Raw genomic sequence first — 25,512 nt, forward strand, 5'->3', positions numbered from 1 at the left:
TTAGTTTTTATTTTTGTCTATATTTAATACTCAATGCAAAAGTCTAAAGATTCGATGTGACGGGAAATCTTGAAAAATTTTGGTTTTTTGGTGGAAGTAAACAAGGCCTCAAATCCAACGGTCATGGTTATCTTACCTGTGTCAACCTCTTCCTCCCCTCGCGCGCCCAATGGAGCTTAGCCGCGCGCGTCTCGCTTCGACACAGGTTTGATTCCTACGTCCGACAACAAAAGAACAAGACAAAAAAAAATCAAAAATCAAAACATACCCTGTGGCTGCACATCTTCTTCCCTACGCCCCTGCCCTCAATCGCCGCTGACGCCGCCCCGTCCACCGCCCGGCCCTTGCTGCTACCTTATGTCCATCCTGCCGCCCAGCCATGCGTGATGCACGGACACTGCTTCCTCTCCTCAGCTCACTAACTCTAATGGAGACACTAATGAGGAAGGATTATCATTGGAGTAGATCTGTCGGACGAGGAGTGGGACGGAGGATGAAGCCGACGACATCACTGTCATGTCATGCCAAGGCGTAGAGATATGGCTCCCAACCACGGTTCTCGGCGCGTGGGGGGCTTGTGTTGCGTGGGGCGGCGGTGGCGGTGAGCTCCTCGGCTTGTGGGTAGCTTGCTTCCTCTTCCCCTTAATTCATTCCTTTGGAAAAGCAGTCGTTCAATTCTTCCTCTTCCCCTACCAGATTCCTGGCCCTTCCTTCTACTAGTGAGCAAGAAACGAGCTCGAATTCGGAAGCAACCGCGTGATTCAAACGATGAGGATCTTAATGCGGGTCATGACGTGCTTGAGCCCGTAGGGGATGGTGTTAACTTTTGGTAGGTAAGCTCAATTTTAATTATATTTTTGTTAGTTTGGCTGAGGCATCAATTCGTTGGGGGAAAACATCGATTTTGTAGGAAATATGGTAGGAGGTAATACGGCTGTTTCTGTTCTTATGCTTTTGCTTGTCCGATGTATTGTGGGGCAAGGAGGTTGTATTATTGCATATCCGTAATGTGTTTGTGTTATTGTCTCTCTGTCAATTCCCCAATCTTTTATAATGACATAGTACCTGTATTCTGCCATTTTGTAGCTGCAGTATAGCTTGTTGTGATTGCACTTAGGCTGCAGTGCTCATCGAAGTATGACTTGTTGCACTCCTGAGCTAGACTTTGATTTTTATAGTGTCCGAAACAAAATATTATCCATAATATTCTTGTAGATACTTTATATCTTTATAGTTGTAGAGTATGAATTGCAACGCATTGCAGAGTGGCAAACCTTAGAATTTGCAACTAGAGATCAGAAATTTACACTGGTAAGTTCTATCCAATTACTTTCAGCTAATTGATGATAGGATGAAAATAATGTGATTACCTTCCTATAATCTGAATCCATTGGAGATAAAGAATGTGAAGTGAACAGATGGCATACTCCAATAAGCTGCTATTAGCAAGCGCGTACCATGATTTGCACCTTTATAATTCACTTTTCCAAGAAAGGCTTTTCTGTTTGTTTCTCATCACATATGTTTGCAACTGAATACTGATACAATTTTTCTTTTCAAGAGCAGACCACTGGTTCTCTCTATTTCTGGGCTCTCATTTGGCTGGTCCAGTCTGGGTTCCGTTGGCATATTGGTGCTGTGCTTGGCTGAGGCCATCGGCCTCATTGCCAGAATTGGCATACAAGTAACCTCCTCTCATTATTACTAATCTTGCCACATGCTGGAAGCCTCAAACTGTCTACAGACTGATTCACAAAAAAAGTTAGTGTCTACACACTGCAGTGATCTTCCTATGTTCTGTTGATTTCATTACAGATCTCATAAATGACATAAATCAATGAGAGACACTTGTAGACTCTCTGTCACCACAACAAACAATGAGGTAATGAGATGTTACTTGGAGAAATGGCAATGTCTGTTTAAAGTTCCATCGCAGGGTGTACCCTTTGTAGTTCTTACATGTGAGATGTATATGCTCCTTTCTCCACTTTTGTAAAATAAATCTAGATGTACATGCTCTATTTACTGATTGTTAAATTAAAATGAAGGTGTTTGTTGATTAGCCGTGTAAATTTATTATTTTATAAATATTATACAGATTACTGTGGGCACATTGGGAGTTGTCAAATTAGCCTAGATCATAGTTTCTTGCATATACAGTTGATACATCTGGGATTGAACTAATTTTCTTCGATCTGAGCATGCCATCTTTGGTTCAGACAAGGGAATAGTTAGTTTAGCATGAACTGTTATTATTTGAGTAGACAAATGACTCGAGAACTCAAAACCTAAATTAAGCTATTTGACTATTTGCATTCGGATCTGATCTAATTACTGGTGTATTTGTCTCCCCTAACTTAACTCTGTTATTTGGAGGTAATTATTGGATTCATGATCTTATATGTGTTGAGGTCATGATTGCATCACACATATCTATCTGCAGTTTGTTCTCGTTTAGCTATGTGTGCAGGAGATGTGGGCTTTGCAGAGAGTTTGCAAAATGCTGACAATTTTAGTTGGAGCTAATGTCGGCCTCTTGTATTAACTACAACCTGTTCTGGTAATTGTAAATTGGTTAAATAATTTGAACCTGCGGTCAATAGATGACATGTCACCAGCTAAAATTGATGAAACACATGTGGAGGTACGCTGCAGATTGTTATTACTCATTGCACATTTACCCTAGCGTTAGCAGTTAGCACAAACATTCTACAATTAATTGCTATTTTATGACATGAAGTGTAATGATTCATACAGGATGGGAATGCACTGAGGATTAGATTCTTGGTAGAGATGTTTAAGTACAAGGACAACGAATCTAAATACAATATTCGTGAAGATATACAAGAACTTATTAGGCGTGTGAGGATTTAGATGGCCTACCTATGATGTTATTTATTTGACATATTGCTCTTTAACAGAATTGCAATGGGCTCAACAATACGATAACTCATTATGAATCTTTTTTGGTGTAAATCTCGTATTTACTTCATTTCTAAGAAATAGTTTTTTTTTGTTTTTTATCATTGCGTCAACATGCACAAGAAAAAATATCGTCATTTGGTTGTTTTCATATACATCTCTGAAATACAACCGTTGCGTTAGCACGGGTACTATACTAGTTGATTATAATATAATAATGTGTGGGATGTGGTTGATTCCTTTCCGAGCGGGGTTGTAAACTTCTATATATGTTGCTGCGAATGGAGCCGTATTATTTTCCGAATGGGAATGGTGCGAGTGGGGCGGTAAGAAGATAGCACTGGGTATTTCTTTTAGGTGTACGGATAAGGCCTTGTTTAGTTTCAAAAAATTTTGAAAAATGGACACTGTGGCATTTTCGTTTGTATTTGATAAATATTGTCCAATTATGGACTAACTAGGCTCAAAAGATTCGTCTCGTCAATTCCGACCAAACTGTGCAATTAATTTTTATTTTCATCTATATTTAATACTCAATGCATGCGTCTAAAGATTCGATGTGACGGGAAATGTGAAAAATTTTGCAAAATTAAGAAGAGAAAACTTACGTGCTTATGCTTATCTCGACTACTCGGTGTGTGAGAAATACTAGTAGTAGCAGAAGTGATCATGCTTACTGCATGATTTAAAATCACACATCTGTTTCTGAAAATTGATAGTTGCACAAGTCATATCATATGTTTATGAAAATTGATTGTAGCAGAAGTGTGATCGTGTGGGAACAAAGAAGATGCTGTACGTAATTCCGTATCTTAGACGGAAACGGCTCGGGCGCGTGAAGGTAGCCGAAGTGGTCCAAGTGGAGTCGGGCCGGGATGCATTTGGTATCACCGGTAGATAACTAGGCCTTATTTAGTTTCAAAAAAAATTGTAAAATTAATATTATAGCACTTTTTGTTTGTATTTAACAAATATTGTCCAATAATAAACTAACTAGGTTCAAAAATTCGTCTTACAAATTACAGACAAACTATACAATTAGTTATTATTTTTATCTATATTTAATGCTTCATACATGGATCATAAGATTCACATAATCTGAATTTTTTGTAAAATTTGTGGGAAACTAAACAAGGCCTTACGTATTTAGAGTTTTTTTAGTGTAGAAAAGGGATATAAGAAAAATTGCTACAAAACAAACACATGTAGCTGTGGTTGAGCACACGTGAAAACTGGATCCACCGACCGAAGGGTTTGTTGGGTGCACATATCTGTCTATCTTAATCTATTTATGTTGAAATAGATTGATGTGAAACTTAATTTAAATTCTCCTCCAACTCATTTAAATTAAAATGGATACATGAGCGTCCAAAGGGCCGAAAGAGTTTACAGTAGTAGCCACTATTTTCACGTGAAAAAGTGACATCTCAAATTAACCTAGACTCACACAGTCTCGTCTCGTCCATGCCGTGAAAATGTCTGATAAAAATGCACACTAATCATCATATCAGCATTTATTTATCAAAATTAATATTATCATCATAATTGCTAAGTAATACTGTAATATAGCATACTAATAAATTTTAATTTATTTACTAACGATAGAGATTAAATAACATGCATTAGTTGGTCCGGCATTTTTTGAAAAAAAATCCAGCATTTAAAGAAATATTCTCTGCCAAGGATATCCATACCTAAGGCCCTGTTTAGTTCCCATCTAAAAAATTTGTCACCCCGTTTCATCGAATATTTAGATGCATAGAGCATTAAATATATATAAAAGAAATAACTAATTGCACAATTTGCATGGAAACCACGGGACAAATCTTTTAAGCCTAAATTAGTTCATGATTAGTATAATTGATATAGTAACACATATACTAATGATAAATTAATTAGGTTTAATAATTTCGTCTCGTCGTTTCTAGCAAGTTATGTAATTAGTTTTTTAATTAGTATCTGAATAACTCTTCGGACATCCCATAAAACATCTGATATGACACCTAAAATTTTTTCACCTAAAAACTAAATAAGGTCTAACTAGCTCGTTAACCAAACAACACCTACCATGGATGGTCATATGCTACATCTAACTAAACATACTCTAATAAATTTGATTTGATAGCTAGATATGAGTACAATATTAAATGGGCTTGAATGAATAGTATTACTGTTGGCACGCAGACTGCGATTTGCGAGGTCCACCTTGTTTTTAGGTTATGCGAGGTCCACTTTATTAATTTTATGTAAATAAATACTACTCGGTACTCATAACGGAAGTCGTTTTGTACAAGGTTTTAAGTCAAACATTGGTAATATAAATCACGAATAACTTTAAAACTATTTAGTTTGGAAATGTGAAAACCATACAAATATATTTGTCTTGAAAAACACTTCCATACAAAGTATACAAATACCAATGCCAATAAATATTTTTATATAAAATAAAGAATCAATGTTAGGCTTTAAAGACCATGTTGTTATCCTAAACAATTTGCTTTGTGAGTACGGAAAGAGTATACAAAACAAAATACAAAGTAGCTATCGTGGCCCAGCACACCCAAAAAAAAAAAAGAAACCTGATCTTCTTACGTTTCAACCCCCTCAATCCACCGAAGGAGTTTACAGGGAGTAGCCACTATTTTGACGTGGAAAAAGCAACGTCGCAAACTAGAGACTCACAAGTCTCGTCTGGTCATGTCCATGCCGCGAAAATGTCTGATCAAGCGTGCGGTCCGGCACCCCGCCGATCGTCATAGTCCGTGCACTTGTGCTCCCGGTCCCAGACCCACGAAAATGTCATGCTACTCCTCGAGGCTCGCCGCAGCTCGATTGCCAAACTCGGAGGTCGAAGAGAACGACCTACTGCAGCCAGCAGTCTCAGGTTCGTGTTTCGTTTCCAATACGCCATGCCCCTCGCGATTCAAGCACCGCCGCAGTCGACGTCGCCTCCCACTTCCACCACGTTTGGTCCCCCTACCTCTCCCTCCGGCATATCATTGAAGACCGAAGGATTTATTTAGGTAGGTTTTTCCTATGTCAAGTTTCTTAGCTCCTCAGCAACGATGAAAGGAAGGATGGAATTGCTTTCTCTATTGTGGCTCGGTTGAAATGAGAACGACAACTACGACGTTAGCATCCTCATCGGTATGATGATATAAATACTTTTTATTTTTGGATGACGACATCGAAACGGAGATAGTGTTGCCGGTCTCTTCTTTGTTTTATGATGGTTAGATCTAACCACGACGAAGGACTAGGAAGAATAAGTTTAATCTTCCTTGTTCTTCAGCGGTAGCAAGAAGAAGAAAAAGAAGAAGAAGAAAGACACTAGACGAAAGAAGAAGTTTCTTGATTTCGCCTACATAAATATTGATCGTCTCTCGTTGGACATCTGTTTTTAAATTTTTTGTCGAAGGTTTGTCTGTACGACCATTTATAATGCAAAGCATCGTACATGCTTAATTTTTTATTTTAAGATATAAAAATATTCATAGTGTGGGTAAAATTTAGATATAAATCTGGATATTTGTGTAATTTAGAGTACCTAAGCATTATCTAATATATAATTCTTCTTTTTCTTAAAAAAGAAGTTCGATTGCCAAATCGCGCTCTGGTTGAGCCGTCACGGGACATGCGTCGTGCCGCTCCCCCGTGGATTGTCGACTTGCTTGCACGCTCCGACGCATGGGTCGGAGCCTCTCCGCTCGCCCTACCTTTTCATCGACAGTTGGACACGCCATATGCAGATCTGGGACATCAAGCCAACGATCTCGGCCAGCACTTGTCTATTTCTTCGCAACACACCATAACTGATCCATAACTACACTGTATACCATTTTTCAGATACTATTTGGCAGGTACCATAACTACAGTAGACTAGTAGCTGCGTTCTTTGACAACATGGAGCTGAGCAGCTCTGTGCTGTCCAAGCCCAAAGCTTCTTCAACGTACTAGCTGATCGCATGGCAGGATGGGCACACAATAATAATTAGCATCACGATCAACGCAACCGCCATCAACAATTGTTCCAGGGCTTCATTTTCTTATTTCCTTTTTCTGAATATGGCACTCAATACGACAGCGACACACGGATATGGACTTCTTTTGTTGAATAATGCACGCAGTAGCGTCTGCTGACTGTGCTCTCTCTCTCTCTCTCTCTCTCTCTCTCTCTCTCTCTCTCTCTCTCTCTCTCTCTCTCTCTCTCCATAGTATATAGCATCTACTGCCACGGCGTGCTGCCTCACTCCAACGTCGTCGAGCTTCCTGCCGAACGTTCAGCCGAGCGCGCGCGGTGCCACGAGAGCACCGCCGGCGCTGAGAGAGAAGGCACCGCGCGCGCCGGCCGGCCGGCCGTATCAGCGGTCAGCGCGCTCAAGTAGCTAGCGAGCCGTGGGAATAAAACATTGTCCGCCATGCTAAATACTACTGCTGCCTCGTGGTCTGCTTCTCTCTCGTCCTCGTCACAGTTTAGGTAACTTTTTTCTTTCAAAATAACTCATATTCGGATCCCGTTTGGACGTATGTAGTTTCTCTATGAATGGAGTATGTAGCGACGAGGCACAGTAGGCTACAGTATATAGAATAACATGCTACAGTGCTGCAGCCTGCAGAGAAGGAGCCGAAGAGGCCTTGAGAGCTCGAGGCCAAACCCAAAAAAGCTCTAAAATCTCAAACTAATTTGCTTTCTTTCTTATTAAATACTTGATTGAAGGTGTTAAGTTTCAGACGTTTGTTTACTTCTTTATAAAAGCAAGTTTCCAAATATACCTAATACAAAAGCTGTAATTGTCAGGTGCAAAGCATTGATCTCATTTTCATAGTATGCTTTGTTTTGTGTTTGTTCCAACTGAATTCTATACAACAAATCAAACTGATTGATTCGTATGTAAAAAACATCCCTGAATGCTAGGATTTTCTGATAATGTTAAAACTTGGAAGCGTCTATGCAACCGCTGAGTGTTTCTAACATTTCATTTTTTTCAACCATCTAATAACCCTATAAATTCAATCAGTCTGATTCTAGCCCTGTTTGGTACAGTTTATATGGGAAGCGCTTCCGAGATAACCTGCACAAATAGAGAAAAAACGGCGGTCAGAATAATCTAGTTTGATCCAGCTTCTGCTTTTTAGGCCTTGTTTAGTTGGAGTACGAATTTTTTTTTTGATGTCACATCGAATTGAATGTTTCGTGTAGATGTCAGGAGTATTCGGATACTAATAAAAAAAAAACTAATTATATAACTCGCTTGAAAACGGCAAGACAAATTTATATTAGCACATATAGGTTATCGTAGCATTTAAGCCTAATCATGGACTAACTAGGTTTAAAAGATTTCTAGAAATCGTTTTGGAAGCAATATTAATGTTGGTAGGTGTCGTTTTGGACTTGGAAAGTTGAAACTTGAAAGTTCCATCATCTGTATGCGCATTCACAACCCCAGATTGCCTTCTTAAATTGTTTTTAGTGGAAAACGGAAGCCATGGAAAGCATTCCAGTCTCATAATGTTGTTTTTTTTTTTTTTTTTGTAGTCTGAAGTTGACACTGAAAGAGACTGGAGGAGTGCCCTCTTTTAACTGTAAGCATGGAAAGGGGAACATGTTCACCGTGGTCAACCGTGGAAACAAACCTCTGGGTTTTAGACAGGTGGTGAAGACATCACCGCTCTCACAAGCTGACAAGGCCAAACCAAGTCGCCTCCGGCCACCCCATGGCATGGGCAATCTCGACTCGAATCCGGCGAACTCGTGCCCGCTCACGCCGCTGGGCTTCCTGGAGCGTGCGGCCACCGTCTTCGGCGACTGCCCCTCCGTCGTCTACCAAGACACGGTCTTCACCTGGTCGCAGACACACCGGCGATGCCTCCGCCTCGCCTCCGCGCTCGTCTCCCTCGGCATCACCCGCGGCGACATCGTAAGCCACCCTCCGTCGAGATTCCCCTTGTTTATGCATGGTTGTCGCTACGCCGGGACGTGGAATTGATACGGTGGTCGATCCATCGGACTGCATATATATATACAGGTGTCCGTGCTGTTGCCGAACGTGCCGGCCATGTACGAGATGCAGTTCGGAGTGCCCATGAGCGGCGCCGTGCTCAACAACATCAACACACGCCTGGACGCGCGCACGGTCGCCGTCCTGCTCCGCCACTCCGGCTCCAAGCTCGTCTTCGTCGACGCATCGTCGCTCCAGCTCATCAGCGACGCGCTCCGGCTACTCCCGCCGGGGCACCCGGCCCCGCGCGTGATCCCCGTCGAGGATCCTCACGAGGAGGACGAGTTCCCTGCCGACACGTTAACGTACGAGAGGCTTCTCGCCGATGGCGACCCGGAGTTCGCGTGGGTGCAGCCGGCGAGCGAGTGGGATCCGATGGTGCTGAACTACACCTCCGGCACGACGTCGGAGCCCAAGGGCGTGGTGCACTGCCACCGCGGGCTCTTCTTGATCACCGTCGACTCGCTCATGGAATGGGCGGTTCCGACGAGGCCGACGTACCTGTGGACGCTGCCCATGTTCCACGCCAACGGCTGGAGTTTCCCGTGGGGGATGGCCGTGGTGGGCGGCACCAACGTCTGCCTCCGCCGCGTCAACGCTGCCACCGTGTACGCCGCCATCGCGAGCCGTGGTGTCACCCACCTCTGCTGCGCGCCCGTCGTGCTTAACATGCTGGCCAACGCCCACGACGGCGTGCGACGGCCGCTCCCGGGAAAGGTGCGCATCCGCACGGCCGGCGCGCCACCGCCGGCGGCCGTGCTACAGCGCACGGAGGCCATTGGCTTCGAGATCAGCCATGGGTACGGGCTAACCGAGACCGCGGGCCTGCCGGTGTCATGCACTTGGAAGGGTGAGTGGGACAGCCTCCCGGCGCCGGAGCGCGCACGGCTGAAGGCGAGGCAGGGCGTGCGCACGCCGGCCACGGGCAAAGTCGACGTCATTGACAGCGAAACCGGCCGCAGCGTGCCACGTGACGGCGCCACCATGGGCGAGATCGTGGTCCGCGGCGGCTGCGTCATGCTCGGCTATCTGAACGACGACGAGGCGACCAAGGCGGCGATACGCGAGGACGGGTGGTTCTACACGGGGGACGTCGGCGTGATGCATCCGGACGGTTACCTGGAGATCCGCGACCGTTCCAAGGACGTGATCATCAACGCCGGCGAGAACATCAGCAGCGTGGAGGTCGAGTCGGTGCTTTACGATCACCCGGCGGTGAACGAGGCAGCCGTGGTGGCGCGGCCGGACGAGTTACGAGGCGAGACGCCGTGCGCGTTCGTCAGCCTCAAGGAGGACGCGGCGGGCACGGTGACCGCGGCCGACGTCATTGCGTGGTGCCGGGAGCGCATGCCGCAGTACATGGTGCCCAGAACGGTTGTCTTCCACGCCGAGCTGCCCAAGACCTCCACTGGCAAAATTCAGAAGTACGTGCTTCGGAACCTCGCCATGGAGATGGGACCCGCCCACAAGGGCGACGGCCGACGGTAGCAGCAGGCAGCACCTATACGTACGTGTTAAAAAAACAAAAAATGGTAAATAAATCAATAAATTGTTGGGTTCGTCTAACAGTGTCAGAATCTAAATTTTTTAGGGTCTGTCTACTTAAAACTTAGGTGATTTTTATCCTTGTATCACCCGTGTGACCAAACAATAAATATCACCCAAATCAAACAAAAGCCCAAAACGGGTAATTCTAAGGCTTCTGTCACACAAAATCTAAAACCACTAGATCTCAAATCAACGTACCAAACAAATATACATCATATATAGATAAAAACATAAAACAAAATAATTTAATCATATCTATACAAATTAAATCAGATCTATACTATGAAAAGCAAATTTAAAAATAATCACAAAGAACAAAACATATAAAAAACAAATTCAATCAGATTTATTCTATGAAAGGCAAATAAAAAGGATGATCATATGAACATAACAGAGAAAACATACATAATATAACAAATCAAAAACTTACAGCACTATAACAAATAAGTTACAGTGCATGCGTCAGTGTAAAATATATATATATACACTGTAAGTACACTAGAACCATATTAAACTGTATATCCTACTTGCCATAGTTGTTCACGAATTTATCAAATATATCAAAATGATCTCAAGAACTGAAGTATTACCGGAGAATACCGGAGTGTTTACCTAGCTAAATGAATGGATCAAGACAATTGTATCTAAAAACAAAACACTACACTGACACTTACTTGTCAGGCTTTAACACTATGACACAAAAAAACATGTCAGATCAATCTAGAGTTAGACGCAAAAAAAAAAACATGTGACCACACAGGCAAAGAATCACACGGGTGAGAAACAGATTTACCGATTTTTTAAAGTATATAGTAGATAGTTTTGCATCACAAATTCTAAACTATTTATAAATTACCCTATCAACTTTTATACTTTCTTTCTCTCTTGTACGTTTCTATTGATAATCCTATTCTACTACTCATTCTTTTCACGTCCTTCAATCTCCAAATTAGTGGATGACAGGCGCATGGGTATTTCCACAAGATTAGATCGTTTTTTTCCAAGTGAATAAAGATTGGAAGTTGATATAGAGTTATTGGAAAGCAGATTTTATTCTTGCCAAAAAAAAAATCTAAATTGAAAATGGTTTTGAAAACTGTTGAAGGTTTCTCTAAGATGTAGTGGTTGCCTATTGCTGTTCATTCATCCTTAGCATGGGGATCTGCCCTGCTTGTTCTATTTCCAGGCTGGTAGTATGGGGCAGATACCGAGCTAATTATATTTTTTTTCTGAGATCTTTTCAATATTATTATAATACAATTTATTTTTTTTTTCTGAATTGTTTGGAATTTAACATCGAATTGAGCTTAACGACCCAAGCCTAACGAGCCAAGTCAAAGTCAAATCTCACTTAAAATCTACTCATTTCCATAGTAAAAATGAGTTTAATTAAAACATTTTTGAAACGAGTTGTGGAGCTAGCTCAACAAGTTATTTATTCAGCCCTCCATGGCGATAGCATACGTCAACGAGATGAGCATGGGCTCATGCACTACTAGAGATTCGTTCTTTGCCTAGTGTCGCACTTTGCCTAGTGTAATTTATCGTGCACTCGGCAAAGGAGTAGTTTGCCGAGTGTAGCCCTCGACAAACCGAAGCACACGGTAAATCGATAGTTTGCCTAGTGCCAAACACTAGGCAAACATCGACACTCGGCAAACCAGCCCTTTACCTAGTGTCCGACACTAGGCAAAGTCATACACTCGGCAAAGACACTTTTGCCTAGTGTTGTGCGCAGACACTAGGCAAAGTTTCCATTTTGCCTAGTGTTTCTTCGTGACACTCGGCAAAGTTACAGATTTGCCTAGTGTTTTATGCTGACACTCTGGCAAACTTTTTATTTTTTATTTTCTTTTGGCCTCTAAACTTTTTCTACTAATGTTATACAGTAATCTTGACTCCATATGAAATGTTGGTACCTTTCTCAATCTATTTGCTATATTTAGTTAATTTACCTCATTTAATTAAATTTTTTAGAGATAACTGAAATATGAACTACAAGTGGTTCGAATAATTTCAAAAAATGAATGAAAAATGATATTCATATTATTTAAAATCGAATAAAGTTAAAATCTAGGAAGTTACATCAAATTTTAAACATCTTGCTTATGAAGCATGAGCACGGACTTGTGGCCGAGTTTATTTTAAATTATATAAAACCCAATCAACATCTGAAAATCATGATATTTATTAAAATGTCATGATATCATATGTGGAGTCTGTGATAAAAGTTTGAGAATGTTTCGTGAAAGTTGTCACATACGATGTTTAGAAATCAGTACATCTCCGAAGAAGTTTCATATAGTAACGAGTGGGATCTGGTAAGATCGAATGTCAATTTTATTGTCGAGTTGGAGTTTCACTTCAAAACCTTTTTATATAGTGAATAGTCAACAAAGATTGTTTCTTGTGAAACTTTGGAATTTTTTTGGATTCGTTTGCTAATTTTAATTTGTTAACTGCAATTATAGAATTTTATAATTCCGATAAATAGAATTAAAGCTAAATGTAACCGTATGAAATAATGGCCAAATATTCGTATAAGCTTTGAATATACATTTAACAAGTTATTTTAAAAGTTAATTAGTCACAACCATATATTTGTATTTGATTTTTTTCATATATATAAAAAAGAAGAAAACACTTTGCCGAGTGTCACAGGACACTCGGCAAAACCTCCTTCCAATTAGACTCAAATCACGGATTGGCCTTGCCGCAAGCCATCAGGTCCACGCACTTTTGCCTTGCCGCACGCTAGCCCTCAGCACGCATCATCGCCTGCTCCCGACCACCGCTGCTCGTAAGGCCGCCTGGCCCGCCCCTTGCCCGCGGCTCGCCGGATCTGCGCCCGCCCCCGACCGCCGGAGCCGCGCCCGCCCTCGACACCCAATCCAGCCCCACCACCGCCTCTCCCGCCGCAGCCGCACGCCCTCAGACACCACTGGTGCGGCGGCGCATCCCTAGCGGGCCGACATCTCTGCTCGGCGCTCGCGACCCTCCCCATCGGCGCGTCCCTGCTCGGCGCTCGTGGCACGCCCGATGGGAACACGCCGCACGGCCCCGAGCCCCATCCGTAGCGGGCGGTGACGGCATCATCACATGGTGGCCAGCCTTGCTCTCAGTTCAAGGCATGGGCAATGGCTCACAAGGGGAAGGCGACTTCCTACGTCGACTACAACCCGGAGGACCCTCCCTCAGCGTACAGCAATGCGACCGTCCATAGCCGCCTCAGTGAGTACACGTCGATGGCAAAGGTGGTCCATGGGCCAGACTATGATCCAAGCACCCAGGACTTTGATGGACAAGTAGTCATGAGGGTGGGAGGAGGAAAGAAGCATGTGCGGTACTGGCTCGGCGATGGCATAATCGATACAGCCACTACTCCCTCTCTCTCAGATCCGGGCAAGAAGCACGAGCTCAAGCCCCGCCATACGACCTCGGCCGAACACTGCACAGCACCGGATGGAGGCACTCCAGGTTATTTCTGTTTTATTCATTTTTCATTGATTTTTAGATACCTTACCTCTGCAATATTATAAAAATTGGGTTCAAATATTGTAGGTCCAGCTGGAAGAAGAGAAGAGGCGACGAGAGGAGTTGGAGGCGAGGATCGCAGCCGAGCGGGAGGAGTTGGAGGCGGGGATCGCAGCCGAGCGGGAGGCCGAGCAGCGGAGGTTCGCAGACATTCTACAGTACATATGAAGTCTTGGCGCCGCCCAGGGAATGCCTCCACCACTTGGGCTATTCGCTCTACCTCCACCTCCTGGTGCAACTACTCCTGTGAGTATGAATGTTTCAGGTTACATGTTCATGTTTACAGTCAAACCATAACAATACTTTGAACCTAGTGTTTCAGGTTATCTTTTTTTACAGAGAAAAACTCTGTTTTTATAAAGCCACAAAGTATAAATAACAGACATAAACTGAAAAAAAGTTTTAAGTTTCCAAACTAGCACAACTGCACAAGCTACTAATCTGCATACTCCCTTCTTACCTGCATCCACAACATGTGCTACTTCCTGATCCCTACCTGCATGCACAACCATATGGGCTCGTCCAAGACATATCATTTTTTTTAAACTGCTATATGTTGCTTTGTAAAGAAGTAATTAGCTCATACTTAATCTAAACAATTGTGTTTAGCACAAACGAATAGTCTTTGATGCTATTAGTATTCCTGTGTTCCAAACACTCTTTTCTACAAAATTCCTGTGTGTTTCCAATTCTCTGTTTTACACCTCTATTCCTTTCATATTCCTGTGTTTTCTTTCATTCCTTTGTTTTGCATTCCTTTTTTCCAAACAGGGCTTTATCTTGTCTCACATATGTAATCCCTTCTCCTTTCTGCAGAATCAATCGACGGCATCGAATGAAGTGTCTCATGCTACAAATCCTTCACCAAATCAGTCTCATTGTCCGTGATCATACTTGTAGTTGTTAATGGTACTTTTATTTGCACTTCTTATGGTGAATGATGGAGCACTGGGATTACTTGTGAAATTATTGTGATATACTATGACTTATGTGATGTTTGTGATATGTATGTGATGTCTGTGATATATATATCATGTCAGTGATGTCTGCTATGCATATTTTTTATTTGTCTGGATGGAACGGATAAAAACGATTAAAAAAATATTTCTGGTCACTTTGCCGAGTGTTATGCTCGGTACATGCACTCTTTGCCGAGTGTTTTGGCCATAACACTCGGCAAAGGACTGTATTGGACACCTGGAAAAAAATGGTTTGCCGAGTGTTGCCGAGTGTCCAGGCCAGGACACTAGGCAAATCTGATGGCTTTGCCGAGTGTCCAGGCTAGGACACTAAGAATACCTGATGGCTTTACCGAGTGTCGTGTCCAAGGCACTAGGCAAACTTGGTACTTTGCCTAGTGTCCCAAGAAAGACACTCGGCAAACCAAAAAATTATTATTATTTTTTTAAAAATGTCTTTGCCGAGTGTTTGGCTGTAGACACTCGGCAAACCGTGATCTTCCGTTAGGTTGGTCGTGACGGCTACTTTTGTTTGCCGAGTGTCAAACGGGCACTCGGCAAAGATTTTGCCGAGTGCCCGAAAAAAGACACTCGGCAAAGCCTGCTTTGCCGTTATTCTTTTTGCCGTCTCAGCTTTGCCGAGTGTGGCACTCGGCAAACGGTTTGTCGAGTATTTTTTACCGTTTGCCGAGTGTCCTGGACACTAGGCAAAGCGTGCGATTCCAGCACTGATGGCCGGAAGATTTTACATGTGCAGTAGTAGCGGCAGTAGTGCTACTTCTGTGGTTGACATGAGGCACACGAGTGCACAGGAAGCACTTCTTTTAAATAAAAACAGAAAGGGACTTGGATGTGATCGATTTTTTTCTAATAAAAAAGAGAGATTTTAAGGGCTAATGGTTTGATGGGACCTCTGCAACGACCATTTTATGTTAATGATCTCGCTACAACTATTGTATACAATTGGTCTTGCACAATTCAGTTACAGCCGACATTAGTTTAATTCAGAAGCAGTGTATAATGCTACTAGCATATTTTCAGAGCCGGTCTACAATACATTTAGTTTCATTCAGAACCAATATACATTATACAATGCAACAACTGTATGTTACTTTGTCGTCGTTGAATAAATCAGCTTTTGAAGTTTTTCTAAGTCAAACTTTTAAAAGCTTAACTAAATTTTATGGAAAAAAGACTAATCCATGACATAAAACTAGTATGGTCAGACAGAACATAAAATTTATTTCATACTTTTTTAATTTAAACTTGATTAAACTTAAAACACTTCAACTTAGAACAACTTTAGAAGTTGATAAGCTTTTGTCAAGACTCACCTTTACGTTGGAGCACTCGAACCCATGGGTTCAATATATTTGGTGGGAAGTGAGGGCGACTCCGTGGCGACACCACCCCTCCCCGCGCCGCCGCCGGCGATGGCCGGTCCCCAGATCTGCGCGGCTACTGCGGTCATGGAGCCAGGCTCCCCGTCAACGCGTGGGTGGGCGCCCAAGGTGGAGGCCGCTCTGGAGGCCGGATCTCCCTGTCGTCTCCTCGAGGCCCTGGGCCGTGTGCCATGTGGTGCCTCGCATACGGTAACGCCGCACCGCCTGCCTCCGCCAAGTGAGTTCTTCGTCGGTTCCCCAGGGCTGCTTAGGGAGATCCTCGTCCGTGGTCCTAGGGAACGTGTAGCTCTCAGTGACTCAAAGGATCTCTGAGCCCTGTCCTTCGCCACCGCCGGTGATGGGAAAGGGGAACAAGGTTGGTGGGCCAGCTCGAAAGCGCCAGCGCACGCGTCGTCATCGCCATTTGTTGGCCGGCTTGGTTCTAGCGGTGGAGGGGCAGCGGCACCGCCCCGGGTCAGTGCTCAACCTCGACATCCACCCACTAGCGCCACCGCAGTGGGCCCTGCATCATCACTCACCGCCGGTACACCATCGCGCGTCTTTAGCGTCCCATCCACCGCGCGTATGGGGTTCGCCTGATACCGATGGCCTCTTCGACGTCCATAGCCGGCGCTTTGGTCGGCCACGGACCCCGCCAAGATCCCCCATGCAAGGTGCCCCCAGAGCTGGTGGGATTGTGTTTCAGGTGCTTGCACAGGGGTCATACACGAGCAAAGTGCTCGTCCCTGCGAGATGCTACAAATGTGGTATTAAGGGTCACCGGGCACGCGACGTGTCCCCTGCTTGCACGCTCATCGGAGGTTGGTCGCAAGCGTGGCCGCTCTCCAATGCAGCCCTCTGAGCATCACCGTGTATTGCAGAGGCTGAGGCAGGGCGGTTGTAGTCACGCATCGATAGATACTTTCTCACCGCGCTCGGCCTCCACCGGTGAGTTCAGGTCAGCCCCCGCCATGGACACCTCTACTTTGATACCTCCTCCCACCGGCTCGCCTCATCTACCGAAGCCACCGCTGCCGTCACCCTCGCCACCGCTACCAAATAAGCAGTTGGTTCTTGCTGGGGCGGTCGTTGACCCGCCGGTACCCCTGACGCCTATGATGGGTTTTGCAGCACCACCTTGGTCGCCCATTCCTTGTTGTTCCAAGGACTACTGAGATCCAGATGGCTGAGGTGAACCTGGAACATGCATTGATGGCGATCATCGGTGGGGCACGGCCGTGAGTCTTCGTGGTGAAGGTCTAGATTACTTGCGACGCTGCTTCGAGCTTCATGATGGTGAATTTGATGTCCAACATCATTACCCAAAAGACTTCATGGCCCGCTTCCGTGTGGATAGGGAGCGGGTTATGGAGGCCAGACCCAGCGTGCTTTGGCTGCCACTTATCTGGCGACCATGGCGGCGCACTTCTAAGGGCCTATATGCTTGTTTTTGGTTCTGGGTTGTTGTGGCTATCTCACGTGTGCCGCTTCATGCTCAGAACCTTGACATGGCGCAGACATATCTCGGTACGGCATGCACCGTGGTCATCACTGAGTTTCGAGACCGCCCATTGATTGATGATCGAGAGTTCTTTGTGGAGGCGTGGTGCTGCCATCCATGGCTAATCCCTTCTGAGCAAGTTATTTTCATCCCTAATGAGTGGCCATAGGGAGTATTGCAGGACGATCAACTCTCGGGAGTCAGGTACCTTCTGCATGCATGATTGGTGATGTATTAGGATTGGACGACGCCATAGGGCTCCCCTGGTGGCAGCGATGGCCCTCCTAATCCGGCCATACACGATGGTGATGATGCTGGACCACTTGGCGGTGCTAGTCCGGCTGATGAAGTGCCAAGTCTAGTGATGGAGTGGTGGATGATTCCCCACCCGCCCCTACTTGACGGCAAAGAGATTGTAGTGGCTCAACTAGCGGTGATCATGGGGGCGATTCTAGCGGCCACCAAGTGTAAGTATTGGGTCACTCAATTGCCCGATCCCTAATGCTATCCTTGCGGCTTCTCCCTAGTTAGCTCGGGCTGCCAGAGTGCCAAGCCCGGAGCGGTGCGTCAGTCATGATTTGATAATGGATGCTACCATGCAATAGTCTGAGAGATGGCCAATGCTTATGGCCCCTCACACTCTGGTGTCTGCTCGCCTGCATCGATGCTCGCCGGCTATAGCGACTGCATGAACACATGGTTGCTCAGAGCAGGGCCGGATCCAGGAGATAATCTGCATGACGCCTTTGCCCCATGTGATACGTGATGAATCTTTAGCGCGGATAGGGTTGGTTGGACACTTCTTGGCTATTTCACCACAACTATTATATGGAGGGAAGAGCATGCTAACCCTAGTGTCGCTAATGCTTCATGACTGGTGGGCTGCATGTGCTGAGAACGAGATGAACCAAACACTAGGGCTACGAAGGATTTATGTGCTGGAGTTCCCTAGGACTAGTGGACTGACTGGTGGACTAATCTCATTGAGCAGGAGGCGATCCTCCCACCCATGGTGCCTACCCCCGAGGTGAGAGGGAATTCTATAACTGCTTCCCCTGTACTGCTGCCTTTCGATGCAACAACAGAGGCCACCTTCGATGCCTGGGGGACCAGCACGTAGATGGATGTCGACCTTGCTCGCACTGGCTTGCTCGGGTTGGGGCCAATTCTACCCAGATCGATGCAGGAGGAGCTTGAAGAAGTTGTGTGCTGCCCACTAACAACACCGATCATTAGGGCAGGACCCCGGGCTACGTCGCTCTAGGATGCTAGTGTCCATACATTTGCTGCGAAGGAGTGGGAGGCTTGCCGCTAAGTCGTGGGTGTCAAATGCCATTGCTCAGGCGCAGAGGATTTTGCTAAAAAAGTTGGGTATTCTAGTGCATGAAGAAGCGGGCCTAAAAGTAGGAAAAAAGTTCAAGATAGCGTTTGGGGGTAATATGTCTGGAACTAAGCAGGAGTGTTTGCAGTTGTTGCTCAATGGGGGCTATGATGTTTTAGCAATGGACCTCAATCCTGGACGGCCTTAGTGAGGGGATGGCGTAATCTTGCGTGATCTATCGCCTACCCAGTTGGACAATTATGTTTCTATGTCAACAACCGATAGTTGTTTGGTGTGGAATGTGCATGGTCTCAATGACTGTGCACGTTGTAATGTGGTTAGGACCAGGGATGCCTAGGTTGTAACTGATGTACATGTTGGCTGCTATGCCCTGTCGGTGAAAGTGTAGAGGGGAGTCACTATGGTGGAGTGGTGGAGGATCATGGTGGTGTATGGCCCTTGCCAAGACGCCAGAAGAGTGCAATTTCTGGAGGAACTACTTGCTTATAGGGGGTCATCGCCTAGACCTTGGCTACTCTATGGCAATTTTAATATGATCTACCGGGCTCTAGACAAGAGTAATTACATCCTAGATTGGTGCTGCATGAGGCGATTTCGCACATTTCTAGAAAAGACTCGGCTGCAGGAGATCGAGATGAGGGACATACTGTTTTCTTGGAGCAATGATCGGGAAAACCTGACGCTCAAACACTTTGGTTGAGTTTTCACTGACGTGGATTGGCTAGGAGCTTTTCTGTGACACTCCCTGAAGCCTTTGTCCACTGATTATTTAGACCATTGCCCTCTGCTTCTGCTGCTGCATGCCTTTGTTGTGGCACTAAGGAGGTTTCGGTTTGAGTCTGTTTGGTCTAAATTTATAGACTTTAGAGATATTGCGGCATGGGTGTGGGAGCGACCTATGCTAGGTGCCGACCCCTTTAGGTTGTTGGACCAAAAGTTCAGAGCATTGGCAACGGAACTACAACACTGGAGTAGCTACAAAATTGGCAGCATCAACTTGCAATTGGTAATGACTAGGGAGGTGATCCTTCAGTTTGATCAGGAGCAGGATCGGTGGCAGCTGACACCTTGGGAGGCTGCCTTGCACCGTGTGTTGAAGATGAAGGTGTTGGGCCTTGCCTCACTGGTACACACGATTATGTGATAGCGTGTGCGGGTCAGGTTCCTCCACAAAGGGGATGCAAACACAAAATTCTATCACCTTATGGCATGCAATCAGACACGGAAGGGAAGGATTGATTCGCTTCATGTGGAAGGAACTCAAATTGTCACTGATGTGTCCATGGTTGATGCCCTTTTTGGCCGTTATGACTCCTTGATTGGCACCAAATTCTTGCGATCAAGAAGAATAGACTTGCAGGCAATCGACATGCCCTCTTTGGACACATTGAGTCCTTGTTCTCGAAAGAGGAGGTGTGGGGTGTCATCAAGGAATTTCCAAACAAAAAGGCACCCAGTTCTGATGGATTCATGAGGCTCTTCTACAAGTTGGCGTGGCCGACTATCAAGGGAGATGTCATGAATGTGTTCAACGCATTCTGGGCACAGGATGCACGCAGCTTGTACCATGTCAATGATGCATACATGGTGCTGCTCAAGAAGAAGGATGTGCTTGAGGAGATTAAGAATTATCGACTGATCAGCCTAATCCATAGCTTTGGCAAGCTCATTACTAAATGCATGGTGACACAGTTAGCTCCTATTCTAGACCAGCTGGTCATGAGCCGGAGCGTGTTCATAGGAGGAAAAAGCATTCATGACAATTTTCATGGCGTGTGCTCAACATGCAAGGAGATTCATAGGCGACGATAATCATGCGTGTTGTTTAAGGTTGACATTGCTAAGGCATTTGACTCTGTGGCCTAGGTGCTCCTGCTGGAGGTGCTCTAGAATGCTGGGTTTGGCCGACGTTGGCGCAACTGGGTCTATAACATCCTGGCAACATCGAGCTCGAAGATTATACTCAATGGGAAGCCAGGATGTTGGATCTGCCATGCTAGGACCTAGGGGGCTGCGTCAAGGTGATCCCTTGTCACCAATGCTTTTTGTCATGGTAATGGAAGTGCTCAACAATCTATTGAGGTGGGTGGAGCAACGTGGATTGATGGAACTGGTGGCTGGTCTTGCTGAGCACCGTGTTAGCCTATATGTCGATGATCTAGTGTTGTTTGTCAGGCCGGATGAGTGGAGCGTAATGGCAGTTAAGGCTGTTGAAAGCCCTAGTTTGGTTTTGGATAATTGATGAAACCCTAGTACTAACCTATATACTAAGTGAGTATAGACTTAATGAGATTGATACATGTCAAGTGATGGAGCATGAGATGATCATGGTGATGATGATGATGATGATGATGACCACAAGATGATCAAGTGATCAACTTGAAAAGAAGAAAGAGAAAAACAAAACCCTATGGAGATCAAGGAATAGGTATTGCTTAGGGCTTTAGTTTTGGTGATCAAGACACCATAGAGGGTGTGATCACATTTAGGATAGATAGCCGTACTATAAAGAAGGGAATTCTTTGGCTAAACGGTTATCGAGTGCCACTAGGTGTCATTGTTCTTGTGCATGCATTTAGAACCTAGTGAGCTAACTTAACTCCTTCAAAGAAAATGTTTGTGAAAATGCTAACACACTTGCACATGTCGGTACACATATGGTGGTGTTGGCACACTTTAAGGAGGTGGAGTTTGAAGGGTAGAGACGGGTTTGGTTCCTCTCTCTACTGAAGCTTTTGAGAAAATGAAATACATATTTTCTATTGCACCGATGGAAAGTTTTGAGAGGTCATGGGAGTGTTTTTCACTCGAAAAACACTCACCAAACGCTGTCTACGGAGGCATCGGATGCCGGCCTAAGCGTCCGGTGTACTTTCAGTTTCTGGTGCTGCTGTCATCTGAGCATCGGACACTCGCATCGGACGTAGGCCAGACACCGTTTGCTCGTCTGGTGTAGCATGACGTCAGCAAGTAGACAAGTGACTGTTTTCTAACAAAGAGCATCGGACGCAGGAGAGCGTCCGCTGGTCGGCGTTTGGTGACCCCACGTGAAAAACACCTTCTCTGCGTATGGGTTTGGTGTGCACCGAACACATACGATGCCCATTTGACCGCGTCCGGTGGTTTGAAAGTGACCATTAGAGATTGACGCACGGGATTCAAAAAGCTGACACGTGGCTGTCATCAGGAGCACCGTACGTTGGGTTCGAGCATCCGGTGGCTCACCTGCTGCGCGTCCAGTGGCCCTGTGTTCTGTCCAGTGAAACGGCCAATGGCTCTATTTGTTTGAGGGGCTTATAAATAGTTGGTGGCTGGCTTAGGGCTCTCTCTCTCCTGGCATTCTAGCATACTTGACATCCTTGTGAGCCTAAGCAAACACCTCCCACTCATCTCCTTCATAGATTAACCATCTTTATGAGATTAGGAGTGATTCCATGTGCATTTGCTTGAGTGATTGCATCTAGTGGCACTTGGGGATTGTTTTGGCTGTGGTTTTCTTGTTACTCTTGGTGGTTGCCGCCATATCTCTCGGTGATTGTGAGGGGTTTTGTAGGTTCCCCGGCAGAGAGCCAAAAGGTAACTCTAGTGGATTGCTCGTGTCATTGAGTTACCTCACTTGTGGGTAGATTCTTGTGGTGTCCTAGTGAGGACGAGGTTCGTGCTACACCTCTTAGTCGCTGAACCACCAAGTGTTGGTCGACACAAGGGGACGTAGCGTGCTGACAAGCACGTGAACCTCAGGAGAAAAATTAGTGTCTCAATTGTGTTTGATTGGCATTCTTTCAGTGTTTGTTTGTTCATATATTGGTGATTGGTTTATCCCCTACATGGCGGTATAAATATATCTTCCTCTCCATTTACTTACTGCAAAGTAGTGTAACTAGTTTAGTTGCTAGTCTTTCCTTGTGTAGCATAGTTCACTAGTGTAGCTTGTAGTGACATAGCTCTTGTGTGCCTAGTGATCATGTCAATTAGAATTGTTGGATAGGTGGCTTGCAAACACCCAATGAGAGCTAGAGCAAAAAGCTTCGCTTGTTTATTTACTAACCTCTTGCTCTACTGAGTTTGTAGAATTTTTAAATAGGCTATTCACCCCCTCTAGCCATATTAGGACCTTTCAGTTGTACTTCAAATTTTCGGTCTTGTCTCCAGACTGGTGATGAATTCATAGAAGAGTGCGGCGACGCCTATCCATTGCACTAAGGGAGAGATGGTTGTGGTCTTGACAATGCTGGCTTGGAGACGGGTGGAGTTCCCTTGTCATTATTTGTGGATCCCACTATCTATGTTCAGGTTGAAGCGCTCTGATGAGCAGTCGCTTCTCGACAAGGTTGCTTCCCAGATCTTAGGATGGAAGCAATGGCTGCTCAACACCGTAGGTCACATGGCGCTCAACAAGGCGACTCTATCGCCATCCCGGTTCATACTTCAATTGCTTTATGCCTGTCCTCCTAGGTGATTGAATGTATTGACAAGCTCCATCGAGCTTTCATCTGGCCTGGTGGCGTTGAAGTGGGTAGCGAACGGTGCAAGGTGGCACGACTCAAGGTTTGTAGGCCGACGGAGCTTGGTGGTCTATGAGTATTGGACCTATGACATGTTGGTGTGGCGCTTTGGGTTTGATAGGCCTGGCGCGATCGGCGGTGGGGAATCTTGCCGCAGACAAAGGAGCGCTCAATCCTTGCTTTGTCCAGGCAGCAACTATCTTTGCTACTGGCAATGGTCAGTCCATTTTCTTCTAGATAGACTATTGGCTGGATGGATAGAGCATTCAGATGATTGTGCCTCTAGTCTTTGTGGTTGTGTGGAAGAGGAAGCTCAAGAAGACCATGGCGAAGGCGCTCGTGGGGAACGCTTGGGTTTGTCACCTGGCGGGCTCCTTCTCCCAGCACTTCCTCATATAGTTTGGTCAGCTGTGCGATATGCTGGATGGGATGCAGCTCTCTAAAGCACCATATACGTTTACGTGGCGGCTATCGGTTGATGGATAGTATTCGGCGGTGAGTGCCTATGGTGCCATGTTTCTGGGCTCATCTCTGATGATGGGTGTGAAGGAGCTTTGGAAAATGGCAGCACCGGCTAGAGTACGCTTCTTCTTTTGGCTATGTTTGCATGAGCGATGCTGGACTACCAATAGGAGGTTTCGACACGGTCTACAACAGTCTGATGAATGTGTCATGTGTGACCAAGCTTCGGAGACTATGGATCACATCATGTTAGGCTGCTCCTTTAGTCGTCAGGTATGCCATGTGTGGCTTGCTAGATTGCATCTCCTAGGCATGATTGTGGTGGAGGAAGAGCCCGTGCTACAATGGTGGCTCTGAAGTCTCAAGGTGGTACCCAAGCCGTTCCGGAGGGGATTCGATTCCCTCTTCTTCCTTGTTGGATGGCTGCTCTAGAAGGAAAGAAATGTGCGGACTTTTACTAGGGTCATGATGATGCCGGAGAACATGTTGCTAGAGGCGAGAGCCTTGGAGTCGGCCGACTGTAAGCAGCTCAGCGTCCTGCTATCCAGGATGTAGGTGTCCTTGGTTTTTAGGAGCAAAATTGTTTCAGTCATGTAACCCCTAATCTTATTTCGGTGGAGAAGGTTGGCCTTTTGTGACGCGCTATTAGTAACTGGTTGTTACTAAATGAGCGTCGGTTGATTGTAACAAACAAACTTTGTTTCTTTTTCTCCTGCTTAATAAAAAACGTGCAACGACATGGTCTAAAAAAATATATATTCATGGAGAAAAGGAGTATTATACAATGCAACAACTGTATTTTGTTGATGATCAATTCCTTTGAGCAATATAACTATCACCATAATTCAGTTTCCAGATAAACAAACGAAGCTGAATGTAGTGTTGGCCAATCATCTGGAGTTCCGGTTGAAAAGTATGTGTAACACCCAAAATTTGGCTCTTTTAAAAATAGATGAATTTGGCTTTCTTAAATAATTTTGTGAGCATAAAAATATAGGAAAATAAATAAACTTTGGGAAATTAAAATTTAATAGAAAATTAGAAACACGTTGATGCATTCATGCTGCAGCACTTAATTTTTTGTGATGTGTGAATTTATGCAAAAGAAATTTTTGTTCAAAATTCAAATTTGTAAATGCTTTTGAAAACAAGTTGAAAAAAATAAAAAAAGGAATCCATCTCTCTCCCTTCCCCCTCATTTTCGGCCTACTTGGCCCAATTCCAGCAGCCCGCCAGCAACCTAACTCCCTCTCTCTCTTCCACTGACGAGTAGGGCCCACTTGTCAGCTCTATCCTCTTCCCCAACCGAAGCCCCCGCTCCTCTCTCTGCTAACCGCCCAGGCCGAAGCCCCGCGCCC

General features: G+C 45.1%; 2 protein-coding genes and 1 long non-coding RNA gene across 5 annotated transcripts; all 3 read left to right on the forward strand.

Moving 5' to 3' along the window:
• LOC110430869 lies at nucleotides 220-2,962 on the forward strand. Of its 3 annotated transcripts, none has more exons than XR_002448262.1 (4): nucleotides 220-621; nucleotides 697-833; nucleotides 1,567-2,644; nucleotides 2,758-2,962. It is a non-coding gene; the product is annotated as an uncharacterized LOC110430869 (long non-coding RNA). The 3 variants fall into 3 exon arrangements; XR_002448263.1 differs by having other exon boundaries at nucleotides 220-617; XR_002448264.1 differs by having other exon boundaries at nucleotides 220-601.
• LOC8065776 (probable acyl-activating enzyme 5, peroxisomal) lies at nucleotides 7,187-10,625 on the forward strand. The gene is made up of 3 exons (XM_021449036.1): nucleotides 7,187-7,399; nucleotides 8,459-8,840; nucleotides 8,949-10,625. The coding sequence occupies exons 1-3, from the start codon at nucleotides 7,341-7,343 to the stop codon at nucleotides 10,407-10,409; spliced, it is 1,902 nt and encodes a 633-aa protein (XP_021304711.1). The 5' UTR covers nucleotides 7,187-7,340; the 3' UTR covers nucleotides 10,410-10,625.
• LOC110431348 lies at nucleotides 13,203-15,046 on the forward strand. The gene is made up of 3 exons (XM_021450399.1): nucleotides 13,203-13,946; nucleotides 14,031-14,249; nucleotides 14,820-15,046. Coding segments are annotated over exons 1-3 (561 nt in total). The 5' UTR covers nucleotides 13,203-13,606; the 3' UTR covers nucleotides 14,822-15,046.

Source organism: Sorghum bicolor, chromosome 10 (assembly GCF_000003195.3).
Source record: "Sorghum bicolor cultivar BTx623 chromosome 10, Sorghum_bicolor_NCBIv3, whole genome shotgun sequence".
Lineage (NCBI taxonomy): Eukaryota > Viridiplantae > Streptophyta > Magnoliopsida > Poales > Poaceae > Sorghum > Sorghum bicolor.

Coding starts and splice junctions, on each gene's coding strand:
- LOC8065776 (XM_021449036.1), top strand. CDS start 7,341: ATGCTAAATACTACTGCTGCCTCGTGGTCTGCTTCTCTCTCGTCCTCG. Junction 7,400..8,458: donor TCGTCCTCGTCACAGTTTAG/GTAACTTTTTTC, acceptor TTTTTTTTGTAG/TCTGAAGTTGACACTGAAAG. Junction 8,841..8,948: donor GCATCACCCGCGGCGACATC/GTAAGCCACCCT, acceptor ATATATATACAG/GTGTCCGTGCTGTTGCCGAA.
- LOC110431348 (XM_021450399.1), top strand. CDS start 13,607: ATGGCTCACAAGGGGAAGGCGACTTCCTACGTCGACTACAACCCGGAG. Junction 13,947..14,030: donor ACCGGATGGAGGCACTCCAG/GTTATTTCTGTT, acceptor CAAATATTGTAG/GTCCAGCTGGAAGAAGAGAA.